Here is a 13,389-nt window from a genome sequence, read left to right on the forward strand (position 1 = left end):
AGGCGCTTCGCTGAATTATATTCGTCTTCTCACCGCTAACGGATCGGATAGTATATTTGGCTTGCAACATACAACTATACGCTCCTTTAAACCAGGGAGTAATATATACACTCACATTCGTTACTCTACGCGGCGACCCGGAAACGATTCGCAACCATGCAGACCAAGGTTTTCGCCTTGGCGGCCACCTTCGCCTTGTCCGTGGCCGCCTCCAACGCCGAGCGTCCCAAGTTCTACTACCCTCACAAGATCAAGCGCGAGGTGGGCGGCGTCTCCAACTCAACAATCTCCCACACGACAACCAGCTCCACTGCCAGCACTTCTTCTAGCAGCACTACCAGCTCGACGACTTCTCAAGATTTGGCCGACTACCTTTCCAGCCTTCTGGCGGGAGCGGGTGCTGCTCACTCAAGCACTTCGAGCACCTCGAGCACCTCGACTTCTGCTACCAGCTCGTCAGCCATCAGCTCATCGGCCAGCAGCTCAGCCGACAGCAGCTCTTCCGACAGCAGCTCTTTACAGGCCAGCGCTTCTCCATCAGGCAGCGTGACGACCATTGTTCGACAAAAGACAATTGTCGTTACGGCGCCACCCGAGGGAGCTACCCCGACTCCTCCTCCTTCTGGAGTGTCTAGCTCGGATTCTGCTTCTCAGTCATCGGCTGCTTCTTCCTCGGCAGATTCCAGCTCTGCTTCCTCAGTTGCTGCTCAGCAATCTTCTAGCTCAGCTGCTTCCTCGTCTGCCTCGTCGTCCCAAGCTTCTAGCTCGGCTTCCGATAGCTCGGCCTCTTCTAGCGCAGCCACCTCTTCTGGAGCCGCCTCTAGCCCTTCGGCCTCGGCCAGCTCTGACGGACTTGGTCTCAGCCTCGGCCTAGGACTTTCACTCGGAGGAAGCTCGACAAGCTCTTCTTCGGCAACCGCCAGTGCTTCGATCCCTACAGGAACCGGCTCTTCCCCTGTGGCCTCTGCTACGCCTACTGGCTCTGCTACGCCTACTAGCTCTGCTACCCCTTCCAGCTCTGCTGATCTGGGCCTCAGCATTGGTCTCAGCCTTGGTGACAAATCGACCTCTTCTGCAGCATCCTCTTCGGCTACCGCATCGTCCAAGGCCACTGACACCGGAATCATCATCAATCCCACTGGCGTGCTCTTCCCCTCCTCCACCAGTGTTACTGCCTCAGAGTCTGCCAGCGCCAGTGCCAGCAGCACTCCTGATAACAGCAGCGTCTCGGGCAACTCTACCGCCGCCGATGTCTCCGTCTCTCAGTCTCAGACCTCCTCTGGCTTACCAGTTCAGACGTCACTTTCCGGTACTGGTGCTTCGTCCACGTCAAAGGGCGGCCTTCTCCCCACCTTGTCGCTGCCCACGATTCTGCCTACCTTGTCTTTGCCAACGACTCTGCCAACCCTGTCTCTGCCAACGACTCTGCCACCCGTGATTCCCACTTCATCGCCCACGGCATCTGCATCGGATGTTGGCAACGCAACTTCCTCGGACGTTCCCCCCTCGACTTCCAGCTCCATCGGCCTGAGCATCTCGCTCCCTCTTACGCTCCCGCCAAGCTCCACAAGCTCAAGCGTAAGCTCCGATGTCCCGGTTGGCAACTCTACCAGCAGCGAGCCTCCTGTCACTAGCCCTCCCACGAGCATCCCCACCAGCGTTCCGGCCGGCACTACCAGTGCTCCCACCGGCTCTGTCACGGGCGTTCCTGTCAACACTACCAGCTCCGACGAGCCGACGAGCCCAGTCACCTCGCCTTCTGTCTCGGTCACTGGCTCATCTTCCTCTGCTGTTGAGACCGGCTCCGTTGCCAACTCTACCGCCGTTACGTCTGCTCCCGCTACGTCTGCTCCTGCGACCGAATCAACGGCCCCACCAACCAGCGTTGCACAAGCTACATCGACCCCTGCTTCTACTCTGGTCACCGTCTCGAAATCTTCAGCTCCGGCGGTCACTTCGCCACCTGTCCTGACAGTATCCTCGAGCGCCGAGCCCATTACTAGCATCAAGCCCACCGCTACCTTGACCAACACTGCTGACTGGCTGCCAACATCCATTGTGATTGAGCCCACCACAAATGCATGGACTTCCCCGGCCTCTACTCAATCCGTTTCCACTGCCACCGCGCTGCCAACCAATGTTCCCAAGATCATCTACCCTGATGACCCCAACACTCCTGTTCCCGAAGGTACTGAGCCCATCCAGATTGGATTCTTGTATCCTCTCAACTACATGTTTGTTGCCAGCAACACTGTCGCAGCTGCCCAGATCTTCAAGTACTTGCCGCAAGCTCTTGCCAACGCAGCTGGCATTGATGTCGAAAAGGTCCAGGTTGCCAAACTTATTCCTTACGATACCCGTGCTCAGTGGGGCTATGTGACTGCTCTGGCCGTCATCAACTACCCCCAGAACCTCATTGATAAGCTTCAGCTGGACATGTCGGTTGCCAACTCTGCCATCTACAACAACCCCGACTCCATTGTCCGCAGCTTGACTGGTCAAATCAACCCCAAGATTAGCATCTTTGGCCAGATCAATGATGCCGGTTCCGCTGGTGGCAGCTCTGGCTCCACCGGCGATGACGGCGGTGCTGCCCCTGCTGCCGGCTCTGGCAACGATGCCTTTGGCACTACCAGCACGGATAACCAGTCCTCGTCCCAAAAGGCCAAGACCGCTGGTATTGCCATCGGTTCCATCAGTCTTGCTTCCCTCTACGGCGGTGCCATGTTCATCATTGCCCGCCGCTACAAGCGCAAGAAGCAGTCTCACCGCCGCTCCAGCTCCATGAGCACCGACCAGCGCTCATCTGGCATGCAGTACACCGGTAACGGAAGCCCTGCCCTCATGGGTGGTGCCCTGATGAGCCGCGATATGAGCACTTATGGCGGCACCGGAGTTCGCGACAGCCACAACAGTGGAACGAGCTCTGCTCGAACTGCCAACATCTCCGCCCCCGTTGCCGCTGAGAACTCCCTTGGCTGGAACTGATGATGTACACGCTTTTATATCGGCCTTTATTCTTTTTACCCTTGAAAATTTATTTCGCCCTATTCTTAACATTTACTCTTTTTTTTCCCTTTTGGATATCCGTGCATCATATTTCCTTATTTTAAACTTCGATACCCTGGGGGGGGCTTTTGCTCATGAGGATGCAGGACGATGTCTTAATGATTTTCTTGATGTCTTGCCAAGATGACTGGGGCTAGTTGATTTACGCAATTGGCTCCGGCCAACTTGGCTCTCTTCCTCCTCTTGGGTAGTTTTAGTTCCAGCGCATAGTGAAATTTACTTCTTCTCCTCTTATTTTCACCTCCGCTGACTATCTCTTCCCTCCCCAATTTTACACTTTACGCCGACCACCACCACACAGACACACACAGACACCTCTTTTTACCAACAATAAAGAGAGAGGGGATGGCGCCGACCTAGTGATATTCTTTATTTCTTCTTCCGGCTCTCACATTCATCCTGGTGACACTTGGCAAATTTGTTATTTTTAATATTTCAATATTCTTAGCCTTTTGATCTGGAGTTGGAATGAGATAGATGGTTTTCTTGTGCACGGGAATACAATGTGCCTTTCAAAGGGCCAGCGTTGTCGTGTAACCCTGCTTGGAGCGAATATACTTTTTTTTTTTTTTTTTTTTTTTTTTTTTTTTTTTACACTTTGGTGAAGAGGAAAAAGAAAAGAGAGAAAGAGGTGGGATTATTTTGGAGGGAGGGCGGCGTCCCTTGAGAAAAATATTTCAAGAAAGTGTTGTGTGTTTCAGATTTTTTTTGGAGGGAGTGGTTAAAGATGGCGAGTGGTTTTTTCTTGATAGAAAAAAAAAATTAACAGATGAAACTTGAAAAGCGAATTCTGTGTGAAATCTGAATCTGAATGGGAAGATGAGAGGGGGCGCGAGAGTGAGAGTGTCATGGTGTTTTGTGATAGATGACAGACAATAAATCGATTTTTTTTTTAATTCATATATGATGCCGGTAATGATTTTTTTCTTTTTCACTTTTGGGATGTGAGTTTGTGAAGTGAAGTGAGTTAAAGTGGAGTGAAAGGAAGTTATCATGGCTTTTGCGATGGTCGTCTGAGAGGAAGCAGATCCAGTGCGTGATCTCTACGATGTCGAACGTAGGGACCCGCAAGGGGGGATCAAAAGGCTTGTCTTTCCTGCGATACGGGATCTATAGCTACTTATATAGATATGGTGGTCTATCTTTCCTTCCCTGGGGATGTCAGGGCAAGTGTCCCCCAATAGAGGTGAAGTAAAGTGGATTGTTAAGTGGTCATGTACCGTTGTGCGTTGAGGAGGGTTCTAGAGATGTTTTTGAATAGATGATGGACAATAAATTAATTTTTTGATTCATATATATTGTTGAGAATGATGTGTTTGTTTTCTATTTATAGTTTGTGAGATGGTGAAGCGAAGTGAGTTGTTGAGTTATCACGCACACAACCAAGAATATTTCGTTGAGCAATAAAGCGAAGCAGATTTGCAAGGGTGCTCAACTAGAGAAAATCACTTATAGCTTTTGCTTTATTAGTAAGACAAAACTAAGCTTAAAGACTGCGACTCCGACTGGTAATTAGCTGGGCGGGCAGGAAAACTAACCGTTTTCGTAAGGTGCATGTAGAATGTACCTCTTTCTGTGGTGTTGTTCTGTTGTATTTAGATAGGGACAATGTGTCAAGGATGCATGTTAGAGCTCCAGATATCAATTAAAACCGGGGTAGAGGCATTTATGCAGCAGAAATGTGATCCCGGCTGTCATATATGAAATCAAGTGTGAGCCAGGGAGTAGAATATCTAATATCCTTTTGAAGTGTGCGATAATTCGGTTTACCCGCTTGTCTATTTTAATCTTTGGGTGTTGCAACAACCCTTGATACGCCCGTTAGGCTTCGGTGCTTGGGCTTATAGATATTGTAAAACTGAGAACGCAAAGACCGGCTGCTGTTGTTGGGTTAAGGCATAGCTGCTTGTGAGATCATTACGGTTGCTCCTGCTGCTGCTAAATTTGCTTTGCCTCGTAACTTTTTTTTATTTCTACTCCCTGCTTAATGACGACTCTACGACTGAAGCCGTTTGTTTATGGAGTTGTGCTTTGTGCCGGCGAGAATTGAGATTAGCGTTGCTTTCTTTGAAAGAATTGCGTTATCTTTTCGTTTACGTAAAACGCAACAAATCCAACATTCTACGAGGGACAATGTATTACACATGTCCTGGAGTTCCGGGATCCTATGATACTCGGGCCTGTGGCTGAGTAAATCAAGAAACAAACTGGTGGGTGCAGTGATGGAGAATGACGGACAGGGAAGGTCTGGGGCAGTGTGTCTGGGGCAGTGACGTGGTCTGCGATGGTGCGAGATGGTGCCATGAGGTCTGACGTATGATGTTTGTGATGCTTGAAATAGAAAATTCGTAGGGACCAGAAAAGAAATGAACAATAGCAAGGGGAGCTTCGGATTCATAAGCTGTTGAAGGAGAAGAGGAGTTGATTGATTGTATTGAGCGTGATATTTAGGGAACTCGAGTTCATTGCGCATCTCGGATCTCGCGTGTACTATTACGTACCCAAGGTCTGTTTACATAGCTAAACTCTCATGAACGAGCCTCCTGATGTCGTTCTTTTCAACACAAGTAAATGATATGAAACGTATGCCTGGCCAATTTGAACATGTCATGAGAGCAGAAGACCAAGAGGCAAGGCAGCATCGGTGGCAGCACCAACACCAGCACCAGTCGTGATGACCTCTAACGCGGTTACAATGTCTTCTAATTCAATAATGGCAGCTGGATTTTGCATTCTCAATCTTGTAATGCGTGTAAGCCCGGCACCAAGGCACAATGGGTGTATTAGAGGCCGCGATTCTTGAAAACAGGGATATCGATTAACATAGGAAATGCTGAAAACGAAGGAGATGAAGAGTATCTCCAGCTTCAAATCCAACATTTAAGTATTTTTTCTTCTTATGAATTCTACTCCTTTGTTTACTGACAAATCTGAATACACCGGCTATATAACGGCCGAGATCGGGCTTCTACTACAAAAACGCCACAGACCCGATTCATGAATGCCCAAAACTCGAGGATGAACACTTGACACACACTGTCCCCAAATACTAGTAGGTATATTGCGATGATGTTTTTTGCCACTTTGTAAAAAAGTATACATGTCTCCTCTACATTACTTTCCAATAGAGGCAGTCTATTGTCATAACGCTTTGATAAACCTGGGATACGCGCAGCACAAGAGGAAGTCTTTGTTTCCTTAGTTATTAAACGACAGAAAATTGAATTTAGAAGAAAGTGAATGTTGAAGGGGTATGAAAGCGTTGGAAGCGTTGGAAGCAATGTACATGTGACTTGCCTTCCTGCTTGCCTGTTTTCCCGCCTGTAGGTGGCCACAATCAGACTACCTACCTATAGCGGTTTCAAACGAGCTCGATCAAATAAGCTGACTGTGATCAAATTCGGTGGCTTCGTTTGAGCTGGGTGGCCTCAATAGGCGCAGCATCTTTACTCACCACTACGAATGCTTTATGCGGGCATCACGGATTCTAACAACGTCTACAGGAAAACCTCCTCTGGCAACCTCTCTGGCCAGTCTTCCCATGCCCCTTAGGCTGACAAACGCAGCAAAAGTTTTATCCCCTATTACAAGGGAATGAATCGTTACAAAAAAAACGAGGGGGCGCGTGATGGTAGGCGTAGTGGTTGGCCGAAAGTCTAAGGAGATGAGATTTTCTTCATTTCTGCATTTACACTAGAAAGTTTCATAGTTTTAAGCCTAAATAAGAAATTCCATGTCCACCTTGATTGCCACGCCCATCCGTTTGCTTTGAGTCAGAGAGACCTACAACAATGAAGATAAACCACCAAGTTCCCCGTCTTCCTAGATACCCTTGCTATGAATAGTAACGTGGATATTATTACCAGCAGCGTGGGCCGTAGGATTTTGAGTTCCTACGTATGCTGCGGTAGTTCGCCGAGCGGATATTAGGCAGACTTATTTCCCGCCATGTTCCGACTGTTGGGCTGGTGTTGAATCCTCCTGAAGAATCCTTCTGCCTATTTATACCCATGCGGCATGGAAAGATGATGCGAAAACACATCTCGCCTTTAGAATCGGCATTCGCTCATAAAATTACGCGGCGGCTTATGCCGTAGGATTCGGAGTTACGGTCTTTTGCAAGTAATCAATGGGATAGATCATAGTAGTTGGGCGAGTTGATAGAGTTATGGTTGTTAAAGTAGGTAGGGCACTAGTAGTAGATCAACATAGGTCTCAGGTGATAAACATTTTAACCTTTTTGCCGGTTTGTTCGGCATATTGTGTCCTATCGGCCAAGGAGGTTTCCAATGGCACAAAGTCCTATCTGCCATGGAAAGCCCATCTCATAAATACTTTTTGATTTTTCTTAATACGAGGTTCGGTTTTCTGTATTGTCCCCTATGCTTTTAGCCTCGTTAATTTGAGTTTACAATGTCACGACAAAGCAGCAAGGCGTGCGTAAACTGCAGGTCTCGTCGAATCAAAGTACGCCTCTGATAGCATTGCTTTTCCTCCAACCACGATTCAGATGTAGATGAGCAAAGACATTCTTTTGCTAATTAGTTCCTACGCGGATAGTGCAACGAATCGAAGCCACGATGTGCACAGTGCGCGAGAGCGGGCTTGTTTTGCTGGGGATATAGGAGCGAGATGGAGATGAAGTTTGTTGATGTGACGGCGAGGACGACGCAGGGGGCGAGATCAGCGAGAAAGAAGTTGAAGGATACTTCGGAGCGTAGTCTATCGCACTCCTATTCATCATCAGATTCTTCTTCTTCGTCCTCGTCATCGCAACCGGGCCTCACAAACGCCGTCTTGCGACGAAAACAGCAGCAGCAGCAGGAACTGCTACCTTTTCCGACATTCAACTTCTCCATCCCCCCCCCGAGTCGGTCGCCCAGGTCTTCTTTTTCCGGCACTATTCCATTACGGGATCGATCCGGCATTACGAAATGCAAAAGGACTCTGCAATGTCGGCGCTTAAGATGATGGGCATTGTGGCTGTGGGCATGGCCGGGCTGGCGATATCCAAGCAAGACCCGGATATCATGGCGCTAGCGAGGAGAAAGTATGGATCGACGCTGCTCTCGATTAATGAGGCGATCAAAACTCGCGAGGAGGTGGCCAAAGAGAGTACGGTGGCGGCGGTGACGCTGCTGGCCAGATTTGAGGTATGTTACTGACAATGTGGACGCTTGGGCTTGATTCTTCTTTGAAGCTCACTCATGATATTTCTTCAGATTATTGCTTGTCAGGATAGTTCTACGCAAGAGGCCTGGATCTGCCATTTACAAGGCGCTGCGATCATGCTGCGCCATTGGACCAAGGATGACTGGGACAGGGTCACGAACCCACAAACTCCACGAACCTTTCTTCACTTTTTCTTCATGATGGTATGAACTCACTCACCCCCCACGCAGCGCCAACGCCGTAGCAGCTCCATCTAAACATTTCTTTTTTTCTTACAGGCCATGGGCTCGATCATTAAACGGATGCCTGCCCCTGCCCACATTCGCCAGATTGTACAGTCATCTCCTCTTTTCAAAGCTGAAGCCGAAATGGAACCAGCGATTCGCCTCTTCGACATTGTATGTAAACTGGCAGACCTGCACTCTTCAAGTAATGAAGCACCCGGGGTTAACCACCTTGCTGAGAAAATCTCGGCCGCCATGAGCATCGAAAAGGAGCTGCTCGCTTGGAAATCACACCTCCCCGAGCGGTGGAAGTATTCCTCCGGCGAGAACAAGCTTGACAAAGCCTATGGATCCCCTTGCCACGTCTATGCATGCCCCTGGCAGTCTTACATCTGGAACCACTATCGCATTTGCCGACGTACTACCCACGCCGCGCTCTTACACTACCTGGAGACTCTCGCGTTACCCGTCACTCAGGCGCATCCCGCGCTTATTGACGCGTGTGCCTCGCAGCAGGAGGCTTCACGCGAGATCCAAGCGGCTATGATGCGTGAATTACGCGCGAGTATGCCCTACATTTTAGATTTTTACGATAAATCAAAGGGCAATAGCAGGCTGTTTCCGCAACACTCGGGGGTGTTTGGTCTGCTTGCCTCTATCCAGGCCATGATGGGAGTGGCAGATATCTGTGAAGAGGATGCGGAGTGGTTGTGTGTCATGTGTAGGTATATAGCGAGTCGGTTGGGCATTGGGCTAGCTATGGTGATGGAGAGGTGTCTTCAGGGGTAGAGCTAACGTGGGTTAGCAACGCTTTTTTCTCTAGTGTTTTCTTCTTATTCAACCAGATACTCGACTAACCATTAGCTAAAAGTAGTTTCATTTGTATGACACTCCTTGTATCTTGTTCATTTCGTAGAGGTTGCTTTCTGACTCGGTAAAAAGGCGATTTACCATCCATAGTGTGGACGATCCTCCCATCATGAATAGAAAGTCTCGCCAAACGTAAATGACTCATCAGGTTGCATCTTGAGCGGGCGCTCTGAATCCTGAGTAGTCGCCAGGAGGTCGGCTATGCTTCGAATCAGGAGATCGACGCAGGCGTCTAGAGGAGTGAGAGTGGCGCAGGTATACACGGCAAGTCCCGCAAGCAACTCTCGCGGTCAGTCTCGCGACAAACCTCGCCTAAATCCTGGCGTAAGGTCTCGCGGCAAGTCTCGCGGCAAGTTCCGCGAAATTTTGCGACTTTCAGGAGGAATGTGATGATGCTGGATTGATGATTTCCTCTTGGTAATTCAATGTAGATGTTTGCCAAGTCGATTACCTATGAAAACTTTCAAATGGCGTTATGGGCCAAGGCACCTGAAGTAATGGGTGTATGATACTCTTATAGTGCTTTTGCTATTCCTCGTCATTGAACGTGTGGTTCTTGAGTTGCATGAGATCAAGCAGAGAACTCTCTCTTCGGTGGCCATGTTTTAGGATACTGGTAAGCGGAACTGAGTCAAGCGACCAGAGCGAATGAATCGAAATCTTTTGGGGAAAATCATGTTCTAATGTGCGAGGATGTGCAAGAAAAATAAGAAGACAAGACAGTCTCTTTATACCTGACACCAATAACCTTGTTTTACTTGAACACGCATCACTATCAGGAAGCAGCTGAATCCAATGATGCAGCTAGAGTAAAGGTTCCTATTTCTAATCAATTCGGATCTTTCCGTTTCAGTCTCTCTCAACTTGTGCAGATTTCCAATCTGATATTCACTTTTGGACAAATGCATACCAGTTCTTGCACTATTCAATGAGCTGTCTTCCACTTTCAAGCCATCTTCGAGTCATTGCAGCGACTTGGGCTGGGAGGCGCTAAAAGACGACGTGCATCGCTGCTCTGAGAATCATGGACTAATAGCCTCGGTTAGGAGCTGCGTTGTCGGATTTATAAGACGTAACTCATATATCATAGTAATAACGAAAAGTTTTCATATTTTCCTTGTAAAATTATAAGTTTTCTGTGTTTTTGGTAATACGGAAATATTTCATACATGGATTGATAGCCGCGGTTAGGGGCTGCGTTGTCGGATTCGTAACACGTACTTAATAATCCGTAGTAATAACGAAAAGTTTGGTATTTTTCTTATAATAATATGGTTTTCTTTGTTTTTACGCAATGAAAACATTTCATGTTCATACTCATTTTCATCTTTCAAGTTTTCGTAATTCTGTATTATGAGAGACTACAGGGGAGAAAAATACAGAATTACGAAACGAGAATACGAAAACATGAATTACGTATTACGAGTATGAATATGAATCCGAATCCGAATATGAATGTTTTTCGTATTACCAAAGAAGAAGAAAATTCATATTCGTAGCCCAACTACGAAATACAAAGGACTTTCGCAGTAGTATTAGTATTCGTTACGAGTTGTGACTCTAGCATACGCTGGAAAGAAAACCGCTGGCTTGCCACTATAATCTGTGTGTAACGTGCAGCGGTGTATTCTTTCCACCCCTTGTCTGACCAGGAGCTTACTTTGCTTATAGTATAGCATCTAGTATTGCTTAACCTATTACAAAGGCTTTAGATGAATAGACCAAAGTCGAGCGAGTCCCTTCTAAGAGAAGACGAATTACAATATATGTGATAACGCGGCTATTTATGGCCTTCTTATCGGGCAGCTCACATGATTTAGTTTAGCTGTGTTCTTGAACTCAATGTTTTTTTCTATAAAGCGGCTGCCTCTCACCATATTCTTCATGGACTGTTCATCAGGTATTCAAGTGTAAATAAATGGTATTCAGAGAAGTAGCACTTTTTTCTGAGGATCTAGGATCTCTATACACACAACCTAGCCTGTATAAACGCGTGCAAACATTACAAGAAGCCAAGGCCCTTGAAGATAACCGCGCCTGCCGCCTCCCTCGACTACATCAATTTAAACAACACCAAATTCACCAGCCCAAGCCGTCGCATTGCCTTTTGCTTCAACAACAGCAACCGGCCTTTAAGTGTTTACTCTACGTAATACATATGAGCCCGGCATAGAAATGCAAAAGTCGTGTGAACGCACAAGGCAGCGGCTCATAGAAAACTCCCGGGTGCACATTGTGACAGCAGATTTCCACCCTTGGAGAGGAAGTAGGAAATATAGGCAGTTATAGTCTTCATTTTTATAGAGCTTGGATTCCTTTTCTTGTAGCTTATTTGCACCAGAACGCCGAGATCAATGTTCTGCCGATCTAAGCCACATGTCCCACTTCTCTGAACATCGCTTACTCATACTCGATACCGGATACAGTCCCAGTCTTCCATTGTCTGATCTCTTTCAAGTGTCATTAGAACAAGTCATTGTAGAGATACAATTCTGAAGCTAGATAATAACCAGTCGCTGGGAATAACAAGTTATCATAGCGTATCCAATCGTAGCTGATCAACGATTCACTTCGTCGTAGCGCTTTACGCGCCGAAAGTGTTAGAGGTGTAGTGCAAAAATGGAGAATGGATATTCGCGATTATTTATGCGCCCTCATTTTCGCTTGCTCCAGCATCAAACACATTTCAAATTTTTGGATTTGGTATAATATTCTCTCTTTGGTTTTCTTATATAACGAAATCGCCGCTTGTCCAGAGTGTGATTAATAAGACCGGTATGACAAAGCGCCAGCCTATGGCAGCTACAGTTATGGGCCAAAAGTCTGCGAACGCTATACTAAGTACCACCAAAAGGCACAGTCTTCAAAATTTAATAATCAAATCCACGAAATACATATGCAGGTGATTAAGGTCAAAATTTAATAATAATTGATGAATATTTGTTATTTTAATAGTACTTACTTATAATGTTTACTATAATATTTAATATTATAGCAGCTATTGTGGATTGAAGCTGTAATAGATTATCCCCTCCTAAACTTGGTGTATCTTTATTTTTTTCCGTTCGCAGACTTTTGTCCCCTGACTGTACATCTTACGCTTATACTACAGTAGTATAGTCCTGCCAAAGGCATATATTCAGAACTCGTGAGTAGCATCAAGGGTTGAAACGCTAGGAGTACAAACCAAAAATAAGGTGAAGAGGTACAAGTAAGTCAGCTGCTAGGATGTGACACTACAGATGCAATTAAATGTAAGAGTGGCATTCCGACTCAGGTAATTGCATCTTCGTAATTGTAATCAGAAGCTTAGCTAATGCCCTATCTTCTTACACGCCGCAGACTGGCTTACTAGAGTCGATGCTTTGTAATACTAATACCTTCTCAATACAGCCGGTAAGCTGATAGGCCTCGTACCATCCACACAGACATACAAGTTTCATAGAGTTATGAAGACGGAGATGCAGGCTTCCTAATAAATCCTGCCAACGTAGCACACTAGGTAGTACTTCCTATAAGAAGTGGCTGCGTCGTAAAGAAATAGGCTTTGTTGCATCATATCCACATAGGCAAAGAGAGAAAACTGGAACTGCACTACTGACTGCATTGGGTAGACTGACGAACTCGGAATGAAACCAACCGACAGAGTGTGCTGAGCACAGAGTTTATATCCCTCAGTGGACTACATCTCGTTACCCTGAATTCATAACTCCGACGGCTAATGGGTTGTTGCGTGGCATCATTGAGCCCATCGTTTACTATCTGGGCGAGCATATCCGCGTACGGCTGTAACGGCCTCGAAAAAGCCTCAGTTTGTTTCAAAGGGTGCTCATGTATTTGTGCGAGTAGCATCAGTTGCCACCGCGGACATTGATCGGTATGGATAGTCTCCATACGCTTTAGCCGACGTTGTCCATCACCAGTCCCTGGCCGAGATAGTTTTTGTCTTGGTACAAAGAAAAAAAAACACTAAGCAGATACGTCACAGTGTGCGTCTTTCATATGATCCGAATGTCTCGGCCGTAAATCTCTGGCATAAAAACTAACGTATGCA

General features: G+C 46.9%; 2 protein-coding genes across 2 annotated transcripts; both read left to right on the forward strand.

Annotated features, from left to right (window-relative positions):
* Window positions 1-156: 156 nt before the first annotated feature.
* TrAtP1_012223 (uncharacterized protein) lies at window positions 157-2,988 on the forward strand (the record flags this gene model as incomplete). The annotated part of the gene is made up of 1 exon (XM_014090548.2): window positions 157-2,988. The coding sequence occupies one exon, from the start codon at window positions 157-159 to the stop codon at window positions 2,986-2,988; it is 2,832 nt and encodes a 943-aa protein (XP_013946023.2).
* A 4,461-nt stretch (window positions 2,989-7,449) lies between these two features.
* TrAtP1_012224 (uncharacterized protein) lies at window positions 7,450-9,571 on the forward strand (the record flags this gene model as incomplete). Its single annotated transcript, XM_066115438.1, has 5 exons — window positions 7,450-7,536; window positions 7,630-8,222; window positions 8,292-8,444; window positions 8,520-9,175; window positions 9,520-9,571. The coding sequence occupies exons 2-5, from the start codon at window positions 8,004-8,006 to the stop codon at window positions 9,569-9,571; spliced, it is 1,080 nt and encodes a 359-aa protein (XP_065971537.1). The 5' UTR covers window positions 7,450-7,536; window positions 7,630-8,003.
* Window positions 9,572-13,389: the final 3,818 nt, after the last annotated feature.

This window comes from Trichoderma atroviride, chromosome 7 (assembly GCF_020647795.1).
Source record: "Trichoderma atroviride chromosome 7, complete sequence".
Lineage (NCBI taxonomy): Eukaryota > Fungi > Ascomycota > Sordariomycetes > Hypocreales > Hypocreaceae > Trichoderma > Trichoderma atroviride.